The 19,488-nt window shown below is 37.5% G+C and overlaps 1 protein-coding gene across 1 annotated transcript; it reads left to right on the top strand.

The window, feature by feature from the left end:
* Positions 1-5,110: 5,110 nt before the first annotated feature.
* Positions 5,111-7,301, top strand: LOC127101568 (uncharacterized). Its single transcript, XM_051039021.1, has 3 exons — positions 5,111-5,141; positions 5,950-6,227; positions 6,315-7,301. Exons 1-3 carry the CDS (start codon positions 5,111-5,113, stop codon positions 7,299-7,301), a joined length of 1,296 nt encoding a protein of 431 aa, XP_050894978.1.
* The last annotated feature ends 12,187 nt before the right edge of the window (positions 7,302-19,488 follow it).

The following is a 19,488-nucleotide window of genomic DNA, read 5'->3' as shown; positions in this document are numbered from 1 at the left end:
TTAAATGGAAATGGAAATTGAAATGGTGTATTAAAACAATGGTTAAATGATAAATGTAATGAATGAAATGGTATTAATGTGTATATGGAAATTCAACTAATACATTAATGGATGAATTGAAATTGGCCCATGTTAAATGGATATGAATGCAAGGATGACTTGAAAATGGAATTTGGATTAAAAGATGGTTATGTGTTGATTTTAAAATGGCTATTTGAATGTAACATGATGATTGAGTATAATGGAAATGTGGAATTTGGTTCAAATGGAAACAAAAATGCATTTGAAAAATGAATGAATCTTTGAAATGAATGACGTTTTGGTGTTAATGGATTGATGTAAAAATGAATCATGAATTACAGTTTGAAATGGAAAATGAACATGATTTAGAATGTGAAAGATGACTTTATAATGAACATGGATTAGGTGATTAAGAACTTAAGGGTAGATGGTTGACTTTGGTCAACTGGTTGACCAAAAAGTCAACAGTTGACCAGAAACCAACTTAGGTTAAAATGGACAAATGAATGTGGATATGACTGAAAGGCCCAATGTTATTGAACTAAATGAAACATGTCAAGTTCCAAGACTTGAAGTTCAATCATGCCAAACCAACCAACTGATATTTTAATCGAGCAATTGATTGTAGCACCTTGAATGAATCGTATCTAATGAACCAGAACCGTGAATCTTAAGCAAACGACTGAATCATTTATAATGAACCAAACGAATCAGATGAATCCTCAAATTGACTATACACAAATGGTGATGATGCCACAACCCATAACTCAGGTTTCAAGCTACGATCCATGATGAAGACAACCAAGACGAAGTGTTCACCTCTTATTCAATGCCATGTATGATAAAACCCTTGAGTCCATGATGCTTTTACAAATGCAAGTGGAATGTGTTATGGTACAACGGATATGTGGATGAGATGAATGAAAATGCTCGGTGTTAGTGACCTAGATGAACTTGTGAAAGGTAGGGTGAATTTTGGGGTATGACAACTGCCCCTATTTAATCTTCTCAAACTTGCACGTATGGATAGCATCGACTTTCAGACAATCGAGGTAGGAGGGGATTAAATACTATAATATCGAACAAAATTCCCACCAAGAACAAAGGAAATGTGAAGATAGGTCACAAAGGAATTCTCCACTAAGGTATATGACGAACAAGATAGCTTTTGTGCAAGGCAACTGCTAGGGATGAGAAGTTATTTGGTAAATGGATATCTATGAAGGTTAGAGATGTATGACATATGGAGTATGCTAATGCAATATGATTGACTCTTTTTTCAACAAGCTCTTTGTATTTTTATGAGCAAGCTCTCTGTATTTTTATGAACAAGCTTTTCTTTTTCTTTTCGTTTTTTTTCCAAAGCTCCCTGGCACGCACTGAGAAAGAATTTCCATTGGGGAGAAAAGGAGGGAAGATGTTGGAAGAAATAATTTTCCAGGTGGAACCTGGATTTTGATGTGATGGATGGTGTGTTAAGACTTTCTTTACCAAAGGGTTAAGCAGGAAGATGAGGTCTACACAAACGAGTGATGGATACCAATACACACGAGTATCAGATGGGGTCAGCATGACTGAAAGCGGGAGACCAGTATGAACGAATACAAGCAATGAGCCAAAATGAAGGAAGGTTAAAATCTCAATACGATGAGTATTGGAAAAAGAATTGACACGAAATAGGGGATCAATACAGATGATTTTATTTTTCAAGGAGGATAAACACAACGGGTGTTGAGAGTCAACACAGACGAGTATTGAGAAGCAAATCAGCACAAACGAGTGTTGACGATCGATACAAACGAGTATTGGAAAAAGGGTTAACACAAAGGAGCGTATCAATACAGACGGGTATCGGAAAAAGGGTTAACACAAACGAGTGTTGGAGACTAATACAAACGAGTATTGGAAAAAGGTTTAACACAAATGAGAGTTGAAGACCAATACAAACGAGTATCGGGAAAAAGTTTAACACAAACGAGTGTTGGAGACCAATACAAACGAGTATCGGGAAAAGGTAACACGAATGAGTGTTGGAGTCTAATACAAACGAATATCAGAAAAAAGGTTTAACACAAATGAGTGTTGGGGACCAATACAAACGAGTATCGGGAAAAGTAACACAAACGAGTGTTGGAAAAATGGTTTAGCACAAACGAGTATCGGAGACCAATACCAACGGTGCTTCCGTAATATAGTTCGGCGCCCATGTTGTCGTGGTTGAGTCGATGTGGTTGGGTGAATTGTGGACGGTATAGTTGCCTGAATTGGGAGATTAAATCGTTTTGGAAACGAAGCAATGGTTCTTGGGGTGTACTATAGTTAAACAATGATTGGGTGTTTTGGTGATGGGATGTTTGGGTGGTCATTGGTGGGGGGGATACGATGAAGTGACCCATATGAATCATTTGGGCTATAGACGGTTGTGGTTGATGTGTATGATTGTTGGTGGGTAGGGTTTGATTCTTGGTTTTGTGGTTGAGTGGGTGGCATGACTGGATTGTGAGGTTGGGTGTTTGGTTGTAGGGTGGGTGGCATGAATGGGTTGTGAAGTTCGGTGTTTGGTTGTTAGGTGTATGTGGTAGGGTGATGGTGTGAGGTTGGTTGTTGGGTTTGAGTGGTTTGACATTGGTGTTGGACGGGGACTTGATGTTGGGCGTATGATGACGAAGCTAGTTGGCATGGATCAATCAAATATCGTGGCTCAGACACAAATTGTTGCGTTGTTACCGACCTAAACCATGCCATATATTATTAAGTTGGTCTAGCAACATGTATGACTGGTTCATTTAAGATGTGTTGTCGTTGATTCCTCCAATGACGACACATCTCTTTTGCAAAGTCTCTCTAGTCGGAATAATCCCATTGGGCATCGACTCTTTTTTTATGCCAATCTCCCAAACACGTCAGAGGTTCTGGAATCTATTGTTGCATGTCGAACTTCAGTTTTACCCGGCCACTCTGGTGCATCTCCATAGTAGTGAACCGGATAATTGATGTCTTTGTTGTCCATACTGCATCATCATCATAGTTAACCTGATGATCAAGACCTAGATATGATCTCCAAATAAATTGTACAACAATACGATACGATTAGATGATAAATAATTTGGTAAGTATGTTTAAATTAAAATAGAGTTGTGTATGATTATTACACCGTCTGGTCCAATGTGATCCAATAGATTGCGATAGACTACTATAGCGTGTTTTAGACACCTATTATAGTTCATCCCTCTAATTGACCACCTAGATCATAAATAATTGATAAATATTATAGCATAATAATCTCGCATATTGTAGCACAATACCACTACACTCTATCATATAGGAAGGCTTGGATAGCTAGGACAAATGTTGTTGAAAAAGTGTATGGCAATTGGGAGGAGTCTTACAAACAACTTCCAAAATACCTGTTGACTCTTAAACAATATGCTCCAGGGACTATTGTCAAGTTGGAAATGTTTCCCGCGTATACACCAAACGGGACATGTGCTATTGGAAATGGAATATTCCACTGTCTCTTCTGGGCATATCAACCATGCATCAAAGATTTTTCTTTCTGTAAACCTATTATACAAATTCATGGTACATGGTTGTACGGTAAATACAAAGGAACGTTACTGATGGCAGTGACACAAGATGACAACAATAACATTTTTCTAATCGTCTTTGCCATTGTTGAAGAGGAGACTGCTGAGGGATGGAGTTTTTTTCTAAGAAATATCTAATTGCACGTTGCACCTCAACCTAACTTATGTTTGATCTCCGACATACACCCTTCAATCATCAGTGTATATAATAACATTGATAATGGCTGACAGGATCCTTCTTCGAAGCATATCTTCTATATTAGACATATTGCTCAGAATTTTATGCAGGAGATCAAAGACAAAACATTGCGAAAGAAGTTTGTCAACGTAGGTTACGCATTATCAGAACCTTCTTTCAAACACTACCGCGAAGAAATAAGATTGTCAAACGCAGATGCAGTACGGTGGATCGACAATATTCCATTGGAGAAGTGGACTAGGGCATACGACAACGATCAATGTTGGGGCCACATGACAACAAATCTTGTGGAATCAATGAACTTTGTCTTCAAAGGCATCTGAAACCTACATATAACCGCTTTGGCGCAGACAACATATTTTAGGTTAGGGGCACTGTTTGAGACCAGACGTTCCAAATGGAGTTCAGTGTTGCAATCTGGGCAGTTGTTCAGTGATGCTTCAATGAAATTCATTAGACACGAAGCTTCCAAAGCAAACACACATGTGGTCATGGTGTTTGACCATACTAAAGGTTGGTATAGTGTTGTCGAGTCCATGGATCACAATGAGGGCATGTCGATGGGACAATACAGAGTGGAACTAGATAGAGGTTGATGCGACTGCGAAAAGTTTCAAGCCTTTCGTACGCCCTGCTCCCATGTCATTGCGGCATGTCCAAAGGTTCGAAGGGATCCATCATACTTATTATCTGACGTTTACAAAGTCACCAGCCTATCAAATTTTTACAAAATTAGTTTTTAATGCACATTTTCCTATGTTTTTTCTTAAGTATTTCTTTGACTTCCTTTGCTTACTTTTATGTTTTATAATGTTTTTATATTTTAGTTTATTTTTATTGTTATTTGATTTTCGTATTTATTTTTCAGCTTTAACAGTCTGTACTAAAACGATCATAACTGGAGCTTCGGAAATCCGATTGACGCGTTCTAATAATCGCCGAAAAGCTAAGAGAAAGAGCTACAACTTTCAATCTGGAGTCTAACTCAGATTAGGAGTGCTTATTTTCTAGAATTTAGTTTGAAGCTGCAACATTAGTTTTATTTTAGTTTTGGGTCGTTAGTTTTGGGCCTGGGTTATGTATTTGACCCAGTTGGGTTGTAAACGGATTGCCTTGGTTTTCCCCTAATACCTAGCAGCCGAGAACATTATTCACGTTTTTACTATTCACGAATTATTTTTCTTACGCTTGAAAGAACCGTAATGGACAACTAATCTTTTCGGACGGATTTGCTGTATTCAGATTCACTACTTTGAGATTGTTATAATTGCAATTAGAATTCTATTCCTTTCAATAATATTATATGATTGTTGTTTGCTTAATCCGATTTCCATGTAATATTGTTGGTTAAATTTGAATGATATATGTTCTTGACTTTTGATCGCAATTCAACTCTGCTTAACCGTTAAATTTGCGATATTTATAACCGTATGCTTAATCCGACAATAAGAATATATACCTTACAGTGTCGATCATGCTTGTTGAATGATATTGTGTTCAAATAGGATAGAAGTCGTAGTTATAGCAATTGATGATAAGTTGAACCTGACACAGTGAATCCGTTTGTTTTATAATCACCTATTTCGTAACAGCTTATTTCAATAATCATTTATTTAATAATCGCTTTTTTTCCTTAATCGATCCTGAATCCAACCCCCCCTAAATCGATTTACCTTTGGTTAGTAATAATCAATAATCCTTGAGAGACGATTCGAGTCATTCTCGCTATACTACGTTTTCAAAATAACTCGATTTTGATCCGCGCACGATAGTGGATCAAATTGACGCCGTTGCCGGGGATTCTTGTGATTATTAATCAATATTAGAGTCATAGGTTTAGTGTTCTTGCGTTTAGGCCATAGGTTCCTCGCGGTTTTGGCCAATTCGCGTCTAGAGTTGAAAAATTCGATTTTTGGAAAAATTGAGTCCGGTCGAAAATTTGTTCAGTCTATTAGGAGTAGAAAATTCACCCGATCTTTTTTCTATTTTTAATGAATTTTTTATTGTTTTCATAGAGTCGAAAAAATCCAAAAAAAATCCCAAAATTCTAATTTTAAGTCATTAGATTCATTTCGGTGTTAGTTTATTTTTCTGAATTTATTTTAATCGTTTTCCTTCATTGTGTTTGTTTTTTACTACTAGGGACATTGTTGGCATTTTCACAATTGTTGCTGCATTGTTATGCGTTAGTCCTGACTACTAGGTCTTCTTGTTTTGAGCTTCTTGATTTCGATCCGGAGGTAGAGAGAACTTTGCACACACATCGTAGAGCAGGCCAGGCTAGCTATAGTTCACCACCCACAATTGCGTCTGATTCTGATTCTGATTCTGATTACTTTAATAACTTGTTTGATTCGGATTCTGAAATTGTTTTTGATATGGCTGACCAAAGAACTTTAAGGAAGTTAGTTGCCCCTGATGTGAATTATAATGTCCTGTGTATTGAATATCCTGAAGCTGACACTCCTTTTGAACTAAAATCTGGTTTGATACACTTGTTGCCAAAGTTTAATGGTCTTGTAGGTGAGGATCCACATAAACATCTCAAAGAATTCCAGGTTGTGTGCTCTACACCATTGAGGCCTGAAGGAATAACTGAAGACCATATCAAACTTCGAGCTTTCCCTTTTTCATTGCATGGTGCAGCAAAGGATTGGATATATTATCTTGAGCCAAATTCGATCATAAGCTGGAATGCTCTAAAAAGAGTGTTCTTAGAGAGATACTTCCCTGCCTCCAGAGCAGCCTCGATCAGAAAAGAGATTTGTGGTATTAGACAGGATAATGAGTCACTTGCTGAGTATTGGGAAAGATTCAAGAAATTAGTATCTAGTTGTCCTCAACACCAGATCACTGAACAATTGCTCATTCAGTATGTTTATGAAGGTTTGTTACCATTGGATAGGAATATTCTTGATGCTGCTAGCGGTGGAGCACTTGTCGATAAAACTCCAGCCGCCGCCAAAGATTTGATCGAAAATATGTCCCTCAACTCCCAACAATTTACAACCAGAAACAATTCTGTCCAAGCAAAGGGTGTGAACGAAATTCAGGTTTCCTTCAACAAAGCTTTAGAAACCAGAATTGATGAGCTCACCTCTTTAGTGAAACAATTGGCAGTAGGTAAGACTCAAGCGAAAAACTTGTGTGGTATTTGTACTTCTCCTGTGCATCTAACCGATACTTGTCCTATTTTGCATGATGAATTGATCACTGAGTTGCCTCAAGCTTATGCAGCAAACTTTTACAATCAAGGCAACAATCAGAACAGGTATAACAACATTCCTGACCTATCCACCAATAAATACCACCCCAATTGGAGGAACCATCCCAACCTTCGATATGGAAACCAACAGCCAACCCAACCAGCAGCTATCCCCCAAGCCACCATTTCTACACCCTCTGGACCTTCATTAGAGGACCTGGTCAAACAACTAGCTGTTAATAATCTTCAGTTTCAACAAAGAACAGAATCTAGTATTCAAACCTTGTAGACATAGATTGGACAGTTTGCCACGTCAATGATTGCCATGCAATCCCAAGGATTAAACCAACTTCCTGTCAAAGCAGTTGTGAATCCAAAAGATCCTAATGCCAATGTCAGTGTAATTTCTTTGAGGTCCGGAAAGGTCACATAACCAGCCCCCGAAAAAAATAAAAAAATTCTTGAGGTAACATCTTAATTTTCTTCACCTTCTTCTGTTATGGTAGAAACTGAAAAGAATAAAGAAAAAGAATATGTACCACCAGTCCCCTTTCCACATAGAGTTTTGAAAAATAAAAGAATTGAGGAAGGAGACAAAGAGAGGGAGATCTTGGATGTTTTTAGAAAAGTTGCGGTAAACATTCTGCTTCTTGATGTCATTAAGCAAAATGTTTCAGCCATATCTCAGGTCTTGCCACAAAAGTGCAAGGACCCGGGAACTTTTACTATTCCTTGTACCATCAGAGATAAGCAATTTGATAATTTCATGCTTGATTTGGGAGCGGGCATTAATGTTATGCCTACTTCTATTTATAATAACCTTTGTCTTGGTCCTTTGTAGCATACAGGTTTAATCGTTCAGTTGGCGAACAGGAGCAATGCCCGCCCTGCTGGTATAATGGAAGATGTCCTTGTTCAAGTTAACGATTTGATTTTTCCTGCAGATTTTTACATCCTAGACATGGAAGGAGAAACTAAGTCAAGCAGGGCTCTCATCATTTTAGGCAGACCGTTCATGAAAACGGCGAAGATAAAAATTAATGTTGACAATGGAACCATGTTCATGGAATTTGGTGACATTGTCGCAAAATTTAACATCTTCGATGCCATGAAACATCCCTTGGAGGAGCACTCTGTTTTTCATATTGAGTTGATATCTGATTTGGTTGATGAAACTTATTCTGAATTGTTTTCACTTGATTTTCCATCCTTACTTGGATTTGATGATGGTTACTCATGTGCTGATTATACTGACACTAACATTTGTGTTGTATGTGCTGAGATTGATGCTGCCTTACAGGGTGACATGTTTCTTATAGGTGAAGTTGTTGTAAACGAAGTTGTTGATGTAGCTGATGCTCTCGACATCCCGGCTGCCCCAAACGCCCCATCCATCGAGCAACCCCCGTCCTTAGAGCTGAAACAACTCCCGGATGATCTGAAATACGCTTATTTGGAGAGTGATGAAAAACTCCCTGTTATTATTTCTTCTAACCTTGATTCCGATCAGGAAAATAAACTTTTGCAGGTTTTGAAGAAGCACAAGAAGGCAATTGGATGGACATTAACTGACATCCCAGGTATTAGTCTTTCCATGTGTATGCACATGATTTTACTTGAGGACGGTGCTATAACGGTAAGGCAACCCCAAAGGAGGCTTAATCCTTTGATTCTTGATGTGGTAAAGAAAGAGGTAACCAAACTCTTGCAAGCAGGTATCATTTATCCTATCTCTTACAGTAAATGGGTAAGCCCCGTGCAGGTTGTACCTAAGAAATCTGGACTCACAGTGGTGAAAAATGAAAAGAATGAACTTGTTCCCACTAGAGTTCAGAGTAGCTAGAGAGTTTGTATTGATTACAGGAGGTTGAACCAAGCTACCATAAAGGATCACTTTCCTTTTCCGTTCATTGACCAAATGCTTGAACGGCTAGCTGGTAAATCACATTATTGTTTTCTTGATGGTTTTTCAGGTTACTTTCAGATTCATATTGCACCTGAAGATCAAGAAAAGACCACTTTCACGTGCCCATTCGGTACATTTGCCTACAGGAGGATGCCTTTTGGTCTTTCAGATGCATGATTAGTATTTTCTCTGAGTTTATTGAAAATTGCATGGAAGTGTTTATGGATGACTTTACTGTTTATGGTTCATCTTTTGATGCATGCTTGAAAAGTTTGAATATGGTTTTAGAGAGATGCATCGAGACTGACCTTGTTTTAAATTATGAAAAATGTCATTTTATGGTTGAGCAGGGAATTGTTCTTGGTCACATAATTTCTGAAAAAGGAATTTTTGTTGATCCTGCTAAGATTGATGTAAAATCTACATTGCCTTACCCTTCTTGCGTTCACAAGATTCGTTCTTTTCTTGGTCATGCAGGTTTTTACAGGCGTTTCATCAAGGATTTCAGCAAGATAGCTCTTCCATTGTCAAACTTGTTGAAGAATGACGTCACTTTCAGTTTCGATGACAAATGCAAACAAGCGTTTGACTTCTTGAAGAAAGCATTGACCTCCGCTCCCATCATCCAACCTCTCGATTGAACCCTCCCTTTTGAGATTATGTGTGATGTTTATAATTATGCTGTTGGGGCTGTCCTTACACAAAGAGTTGACAAGGCTGGCCATGTTATTTACTATGCTTCTAGGACTTTAGATTTTGCACAGTCAAATTACACCACCACTAAAAAAGAACTTCTAGCTATTGTTTTTGCTCTTGATAAATTCAGATCATACTTGCTAGGTTCCAAGGTTGTTGTTTTTACTGACCATGCAACTTTAAAGTACTTGTTGAAGAAGCCGGAAGCAAAACCGAGATTGATTCAGTGGACGTTATTGCTCCAAGAGTTTAATAGAGATTAAAGACAAAAGTGGACCTGAGAACTTAGTGGCTGATCACTTGAGCAGAATAGAGAGAGATGAAGACCCTTTTCCCATCCAGGATGACTTTCCTGATGAGCAGCTTTTACTTGTGCATGGTATTACTCCTTGGTTTGCTGATATTGTTAATTATCTTGTTGCTGGTGTTTTTCCTACAGGTGCATCCAGGACACAAATCCACAAACTCAAGAGTGATGCCAAATATTATGTTTGGGATGATCTGTATCTTTGGAAGTTTGGTAGTGATCAGGTAATCAGGAGATGTGTCCCCGATTATGAGATTGCATCCATTTTGAATTTTTCTCATGCATCTCAAGTTGGCGGACATTTTGGTCCTCAAAGGACTGCAAGAAAAGTCCTAGACTCGGGTTTTTATTGGCCCACTATTTTTAAAGATGCCTATGAGGTTTACCGCACTTGTAAAGAGTGCCATATAGCAGGTACAAATGTCACTCGTAAGAGTGAAATGCCTCAGCAACCTATGCTTTTCTGTGAGGTATTTGATGTATGGGGAATCGACTTCATGGGTCCCTTTCCTATATCATTTGGTTTTTTGTACATTTTACTTGCTGTTGATTATGTTTCAAAGTGGGTGAAAGCTATCCCCACTAGGACTAATGATTCTAGAGTTGTTGCAGATTTTATCAGGTCTAATATCTTTTGCAGGTTTGGAATACCGCGAGCTATCAAAGTGACCAAGGCACTCATTTATGTAACCGCACCATGGAAGCTTTGCTCCGGAAGTATGAAGTTGTGCACATAATTTCTACTGCATATCAACCAAAAACAAATGGGCAAGCTGAGATCTCCAACAGAGAGATCAAACAAGTTTTAGAGAAAATGGTGCAACCAAACAGGAAGGACTGGAGCCGCCGTCTAGAAGACGCACTTTGGGCTCAAAGAACAACTTTCAAGACACCCATTGGGATATCTCCTTATCGACTTGTTTTTCGTAAGGCATGTCACCTTCCTGTAGAGATAGAACACCGTGCCTATTGGGCAGTGAAAAGTTGTAATTTGGAGATGCAACAAGCATGTATTGAAAGAAAACTCCAATTACAACATCTTGAAGAGCTTATGCTAGAGGCTTATGAAAGCTCTAGGATTTATAAAGAGAAAACTAAGCACTTCCATGATAAGATGATTTCTAGGAAGGAATTATCTGTGGGCCAATAGGTTTTACTGTTTAATTCCCACCTTAAGCTTATGGTTGGGAAACTTCGATCCAAATGGATTGGCCCTTTTGTTGTTACTAACATTTTCCCTCATGGTGCAGTAGAAATTAAAAGTGCAAGTACTGACAAAGTTTTGAAGGTCAATGGGCAGCGCCTAAAGCTATTTCATGAGAGTTCAGCGCCTGACAATGCAAGCATATAGATGCTTTCTTTGGAAGCACCCAACTACGCTGCAACTTGATCAGGGAGTTCTTATTCCTTTCTCTCAACTTCAATAACTATGTCCTTTCATTGAGGACAATGCTTGTTTTAAGTGTGGGGGAGGGAATTCCCTTTTTGTTTTGTTTTCTTTGCTTTTGTTTCGTTGTTTTGTTTTCAATTATAGAAAAATAAAATTTTAAAATAAAAAATTGCATCTTTTTGAAAGTTCTAGGTTATAGATTAATCTGAGGTTAGTTGTGGAGACTTGGGAAAAGTTCACAAGATCGGTATCGTCTTAACACCGTAAGTCTCCTGAGTATGGAAATTGTTCTGAATACTTGTTATGACATAGCCTTGAATTTTCATTCTCTTATAGTTCTTGAGTAGTTTATCTTTGCAGTCGGCACCATCTCACACATGCTCTACGTAAGGAAGCCGATGAAAATAAGTGAGTGATCCAAGTTTCTTTCAAAAAAATTAAATTAAATTAGGGAATGCACCTTCTAAGTTGGGTGACCCTCACTCGGTCACTTAACCCAATGGTTGTGGAACCTACAAAAATAAAATATAATAATTACCTATTGTTGGTTGGTTCAGAGGTTTCTGGTGCTTGACTTGATAGGGCGGATTACGGCCCGATCCCTCACAATTACAATTGGGTAAATAAGGGGTTACCAATTTTTGTACCAGAACTCCGTGTAAAAAGGATCAGAGTCACTAACCGGTTGCCTTACTATGAGTGTGTGAAGATAACAAGCTTAATGTGATTGCGCAAGAATGAAAAAGAGTAAAAAGGAGACTAAGTAAGTTAGGCTTTGGCATAATAACATGATTCAGAATGGATTGTATGTTCAGGAGGCTTATGACTGCATAATTATGGATTAATGTTCCTACGATATCCTTAGTGTGCATGATTAGTACCTATCGATACTATCTTAACCAAGGAAGAGTTTGAAGCCTGGAATAAGTAACTGATGTTGTGTGTTTCTTGAGTTTTGATTTTGCTCGGAGTGCAAAAGTTCAAGTGTGGGGGAATTTGATCAGTGCATTTTAATGCACATTCTCATATGTTTGTTCTTAAGCATTTCTTTGACTTCCTTTGCTTACTTTTATGTTTTATAATGTTTTTATATTTTAGTTTATTTTTATTGTTATTTGATTTTCGTATTTTATTTTCAGCTTTAACAGTCTGCACTAAAACAATCATAACTGGAGCTCCAGAAATCCGATTGATGTGTTCTAATAATCACCAGAAAGCTAAGAGAAAGAGCTACAACTTTTGTATTGGAGTCGAAGTCATATTCAAAGCGCTTATGTTCCGGAATTTCGTTTGAAGCTGCAGTATTAGTTTTATTTTAGTTTTGGGTCGTTAGTTTTGGGTCTGGGTTATGTATTTGACCCAGTTGGGTTGTAAACGGATTGCCTTGGTTTTCCCCTAATACCTAGCATCCGAAAACATTATTCACGTTTTTACTATTCACAAATTATTTTTCTTACGCTTGAAAGAACCGTAATGGAGAACTAATCTTTCCGAACGGATTTGCTGTATTCAGGTTCACTACTTTGAGATTGTTATAATTGCAATTAGAATTCTATTCCTTTCAATAATATTATATGATTGTTGTTTGTTTAATCCGATTTCCATATAATATTGTTGGTTAAATTTGAATGATATATGTTCTTGACTTTTGATCGCAATTCAACTCTGCTTAACCGTTAAATTTGCGATATTTATAACCGTATGCTTAATCCGGCAATAAGAATATTTACCTTACAGTGTCAATCACGCTTGTTGAATGATATTGTGCTCAAATAGGATAGAAGTCATAGTTGTAGCAATCGATGATAAGTTAAACCTGACACAGTGAATCTGTTTGTTTTATAATCACCTATTTCATAACAACTTATTTCAATAATCACTTATTTAATAATCGCTTTTTTTCCTTAATTGATCCTGAATCCAACCCCCCCTAAATCGATTTACATTTGGTTAGTAATAATCAAGAATCCTTGAGAGACGATTCGAGTCGTTGTCGCTATACTACGTTTTCAAAATAACTCGGTTCTGATCCGTGCGCGGTAGCGGATCAAATTGGCGTCGTTGCCGGGGATTCTTGTGATTATTAATCAATATTAGAGTCATAGGTTTAGTGTTCTTGCGTTTAGGCCATAGGTTCCTCGCGGTTTTGGCCAATTCGCGTCTAGAGTCGAAAAATTCGGTTTTTGGAAAAATTGAGTCTGTTCGAAAATTTGTTTCGTCTATTAGGAGTAGAAAATTCACCCGGTCTTTTTTCTATTTTTAATGAATTTTTTACTATTTTCATAGAGTCGAAAAAATAAAAAATAAATTCTCAAAATTCTAATTTTAAGTCATTAGATTAATTTCGGTGTTAGTTTATTTTTCTAAATTTATTTTAATTGTTTTCCTTCATTGTGTTTGTTTTTGACTATTAGGGACATTATTGGCATTTTCACAATTGTTGCTGCATTGCTGTGCATTAGTCCTAGCTATTAGGTCTTCTTGTTTTGAGCTTTTTGATTTCGATCCTGAGGTAGAGAGAACTTTGCACACACATCGTAGAGCAGGCCAGGCTAGCAATAGTTCACCACCCACAATTGCGTCTGATTCTGATTCTGATTACTTTCATAACTTGTTTGATTCAGATTCTGAAATTGTTTTTGATATGGATGACCAAAGAACTTTAAGGAAGTTAGCTGCCTCTGATGTGAATTATAATTACCTGTGTATTGAATATCCTGAAGCTGACACTCCTTTTGAACTAAAATCTGGTTTGATACACTTGTTGCCAAAGTTTAATGGTCTTGCAGATGAGGATCCACATAAACATCTCAAAGAATTCCAGGTTGTGTGCTCTACACCGTTGAGGCTTGAAGGAATAACTGAAGACCATATCAAACTTCAAGTTTTTCTTTTTTCATTGCATGGTGCAGCAAAGGATTGGATATATTATCTTAAGCCAAATTCGATCACAAGCTGGAATGCTCTAAAAAGAGTGTCCTTAGAGAGATACTTCCCTGCCTCCAGAGCATCCTCGATCAGAAAAGAGATTTGTGGTATTAGACAGGATAATGAGCCACTTGCTGAGTATTGGGAAAGATTCAAGAATTAGTATCTAGTTGTCCTCAACACCAGATCACCGAACAATTGCCCATTCAGTACATTAATAAAGGTTTGTTACCAATGGATAGGAATATTCTTGATGCTGCTAGCGGTGGAGCACTCGTCGATAAAACTCCAGCCGCCGCCAAAGCTTTGATCGAAAATATGTCCCTCAACTCCCAATAATTTACAATCAGAAACAATTTTGTCCAAGCAAAGGGTGTGAACGAAATTCAGGTTTCCTTCAACAAAGCTTTAGAAACCAGAATTGATGAGCTCACCTCTTTAGTGAAACAGTTGGCAGTAGGTAAGACTCAAGCGGCAAACCTGTGTGGTATTTGTACTTCTCCTGAGCATCCAACCGATACTTGTCCTATTTTGCATGATGAATCAATCACTGAGTTGCCTCAAGCTTATGCAGCAAACCTTTACAATCAAGGCAATAATCAGAACAGGTACAACAACTTTCCTGACTTGTCCACCAATAAATACCACCCCAATTGGAGGAACCATCCCAACCTTTGATATGGAAACCAGCAGCCAACCCAACCAGCAGCTATCCCCCAAGCCACCATTTCTACACCCTCTGGACCTTCATTAGAGGACTTGGTCAAACAACTAGCTGTTAATAATCTTCAGTTTCAGCAAAGAACAAAATCTAGTATTCAAACCTTGCAGACACAGATTGGACAACTTGCCACCTCAATGTCAGGTCTAATATCTTTTGCCGGTTTGGAATACCGCGAGCTATCAAAGTGACCAAGGCACTCATTTCTGTAACCGCACCATGGAAGCTTTGCTCCGGAAGTATGAAGTTGTGCATAGAATTTCTACTGCATATCAACCACAAACAAATGGGCAAGCTGAGATCTCCAACAAAGAGATCAAACAGGTTTTAGAGAAAATTGTGCAACCAGACAGGAAGGACTGGAGTCACCGTCTAGAAGACGCACTTTGGGCTCAAAGAACAGCTTTCAAGACACCCATTGGGATGTCTCCTTATCGACTTGTTTTTGGTAAGGCGTGTCACCTTCCTGTAGAGATAGAACACCGTGCCTATTGGACGGTGAAAAGTTGTAATTTGGAGATGCAACAAGCAGGTATTGAAAGAAAACTCCAATTATAACAGCTTGAAGAGCTTATGCTAGAGGCTTACGAAAGCTCTAGGATTTATAAAGAGAAAACTAAGCACTTCCATGATAAGATGATTTCTAGGAAGGAATTCTCTGTGGGCCAACAGGTTTTACTGTTTAATTCCCTCCTTAAGCTTATGGCTGAGAAACTTCGATTCAAATGGATTGGCCCTTTTGTTGTTACTAACATTTTCCCTCATGGTGCAGTAGAAATTAAAAGTGCAGGTACTGACAAAGTTTTCAAGGTCAATGGGCAGCGCCTAAAGCTATTTCATGAGAGTTTAGCGCCTGACAATGCAAGCTTAAAGGAGCTTTCTTTGGAAACACCCAACTACGCTGCAACTTGATCAGAGAGTTCTTATTCCTTTCTCTCAACTTCAATAACTATGTCCTTTCACTGAGGACAATGCTTGTTTTAAGTGTGGGGGAGGGAATTCCCTTTTTGTTTTGTTTTCTTTGCTTTTGTTTCGTTGTTTTTTTTTCAATTATAGAAAAATAAAATTTAAAAAAAAAGTTGCATCTTTTTGAAAGTTCTAGGTTATAGATTAATCTGAGGTTAGTTGTGGAGACTTGGGAAAAGTTCACAAGATCGGTATCGTCTTAACACCGTAAGTCTCCTGAGTATGGAAATTGTTTTGAATATTTGTTATGACATAGCCTTGAATTTTCATTCTCTTATAGCTCTTGAGTAATTTATCTTTGCAGTCGGCACCATCTCACACATGCTCTACGTAAGGAAGCCGATGAAAATAAGTGAGTGATCCAAGTTTCTTTCAAAACAAATTAAATTAAATTAGGGAATGCATCTTCTAAGTTGGGTGGCCCTCACACGGCCACTTAACCCAACGGTTGTGGAACCTACAAAAATAAAACATAATAATTACCTATTGTTGGTTGGTTCAGAGGTTTTTGGTGCTGGACTTGGTAGGGCGGATTACGGTCCGATCCCCCACAATTGCAATTGGGTAAATAAGGGGTTACTAACCGTGTAAAAAGGATCAGAGTCACTAACCGGTTGCCTTACTATGAGTGTGTGAAGATAACAAGCTTAATGTGATTGCGCAAGAATGAAAAAGAGTAAAAAGGAGATTGAGTAAGTTAGACTTTGGCATAATAACATGATTCAGAATGGATTGTGTGTTCAGGAGGCTTATGACTGCATAATTATGGATTAGTGTTCCTACGATATCCTTAGTGTGCATGATTAGTACCTATCGATACTATCTTAACCAAGGAAGAGTTTGTAGCCTGGAATAAGTAACTGATGTTGTGTGTTTTTTGAGTTTTGATTTTGCTCGGAGTGCAAAAGTTCAAGTGTGGGGGAATTTGATCTGTGCATTTTAATGCACATTCTCCTATGTTTGTTCTTAAGCATTTTTTTGACTTCTTTTGCTTACTTTTATGTTTTATAATGTTTTTATATTTCAGTTTATTTTTATTGTTATTTGATTTTCGTATTTAATTTTCAGCTTTAATAGTCTGCACTAAAACGATCATAACTGGAGCTCCAGAAATCCGATTGACACATTCTAATAATAGACAGAAAGCTAAGAGAAAGAGATACAAGTTTAGTGTTGGAGTCGAAGTCATATTTGGAGCGCTTAGTTTCCAGAATTTCGTTTGAAGCTGCAGTATTAGTTTTATTTTAGTTTTGGATCGTTAGTTTTGAGCCTGGTTATGTATTTGACCTAGTTGGGTTGTAAACGGATTGCCTTGGTTTTACCATAATACCTAGCATCCGAAAACATTATTCACGTTTTTACTATTCACGAATTATTTTTCTTACGCTTGAAAGAACCGTAATGGAGAACTAATCTTTCCGGACGGATTTGCTGTATTCAGGTTCACTACTTTGAGATTGTTATAATTGCAATTAGAATTCTATTCCTTTCAATAATATTATATGATTGTTGTTTGCTTAATCCGATTTCCATGTAATATTGTTGGTTAAATTTGAATGATATATGTTATTGACTTTTGATCGCAATTCAACTCTATTTAACCGTTAAATTTGCGATATCTATAACCGTATGCTTAATCCGGCAATAAGAATATATACCTTATAGTGTCGATCACGCTTGTTGAATGATATTGCGTTCAAATAGGATAGAAGTCGTAGTTGTAGCAATCGATGATAAGTTGAACCTGACACAGTGAATCCGTTTGTTTTATAATCACCTATTTCATAACAGCTTATTTCAATAATCACTTATTTAATAATCGTTTTTTTTTCCTTAATCGATCCTGAATCCAACCCCCCTAAATTGATCCTGAATCCAACCCCCCTAAATCGATTTACCTTTGGTTAGTAATAATCAAGAATCCTTGAGAGGCGATTCGAGTCATTGCCGCTTGTAACACCTCAAAATTTGCCCTCCTCTCTTGGGACTAGCATATCATATTGCATATCATTTTTAGGTCGTTAGGCATTGCATGTTGCATATCATGTGGTTACATTGTGCAAGCCATTCTCCCAAGTCTTGATCAGAAGAAAGGAGGTCATGTGCAAGCTAGGGTTTCATTGGACTGGTCATTAATCATCTGAGGATGTGGAGGTCCAAATTAGGGTTTTGTGGTTCTCAAAGGGGATTGGTCTTCATCTTGATTGAAATGATTCATCATCATCATGGTCTTAATATCATCAAGTGTTGGAGCATAGTCCTTGGGATTAGGGTTTTGACCACTGGTCAACCCTAATCAGTTGCATTGGGCTAATCAGGGCATAGCAAGGAGATGGGGTCTATGATGGATATGGGGATCATAATGTGATTATATTGAGCTTATTGAGGCTAGGGTTTCACCCTTGAGCCATTTCATCAGAAGATTGGGGTTCAGATTGATCAGTGCCTTGCCAAATTCATCTATCAGTTGAAAAAGTCAACTGTAGTCAACTGTGCATGATTTGATGGATTTGGAGGTGGAAGTGAGTTGGATATACTTCATTCATGTTGGAACAAGTGTTATTTGACATGTCAAAGCTCAAGAATGGAGAAAATAAAGTCAGAACAAAAATTGCCAAAAATAGAAAGTGACTTGTAATGGAAGTTTCCAAAAATGGAAAGTTTTTTACCACAAAATTACATGTCCAAGGAAGCTTCAAATGAAAATTTGTTCAACATGAAAGTTGTAGATCTTGTTCTTACCTTTCCAAAAAGTCCAAGAACTTGAAATTTCCATGTATGGTTGACAAGTTATGGTCCATTCAATTTCAAAAAAGACCTATAATCAAAGTGGCATAACTTTCACATGGAGTGTCCAAAATGAGTGATCTTTTTATGAGCAAACTCCATTTAACATGTACTTTCATGGTGCATAATTGGAATTTATCAAAAATGGTCAATGCAAAAGGTCAATTTTCAAGTGTACAATTAAAATCCAAGGGCAAAATGGTCCAACTTGAGAAATAATGGGAATTTTGGAATGGGAGTTTTTGCAACACATCACATATGCCAAATAGAAATGGTTTGAACTGTCATAAGTTTTCAAGGTGCAATATTTGGCTAGGCCATTTTGGAACTTGCACTTAAAATGCAAAATTTGGCATGACATAGTGAAAATGAAAAATACAATGCCAATTGCTATGAAACCAATTCCAACACATTCCAAATGGTATTTAGAGGATGTATGAGCTGTCATGAGCTGTCATATGGTGATATTTGGCAAAGGCATTTTTGAGCTTTCACTAAAATTGCACATTAAGCTAATCAAATTCATTTTGCTAATTGGTGATTAAGAGTTAATTAAGGGATGGTATATATGGTTAATCATAACTGAAATGTTGATTACAATCACATTCACCAAGATCTGTAACAGAATTTCACCAAGAACCTCTCAAATTCTCCAAAAAGCTTCATCACTTTTTCTCATCAATCTTCTTCAATTCTTCACCAAAGTGCAAAATTCTTTTTGCTTCGTGTTCCTTGATCTTCCTTCTCCAACTGTTTCATCAATTCATTGCCAAAA

The sequence above is a fragment of the Lathyrus oleraceus genome, chromosome 1 (genome assembly GCF_024323335.1).
Source record: "Lathyrus oleraceus cultivar Zhongwan6 chromosome 1, CAAS_Psat_ZW6_1.0, whole genome shotgun sequence".
NCBI lineage: Eukaryota > Viridiplantae > Streptophyta > Magnoliopsida > Fabales > Fabaceae > Lathyrus > Lathyrus oleraceus.
Note: the sequence above shows the minus strand (reverse complement) of the source record. Positions and strands in the feature narration are given on the sequence as shown.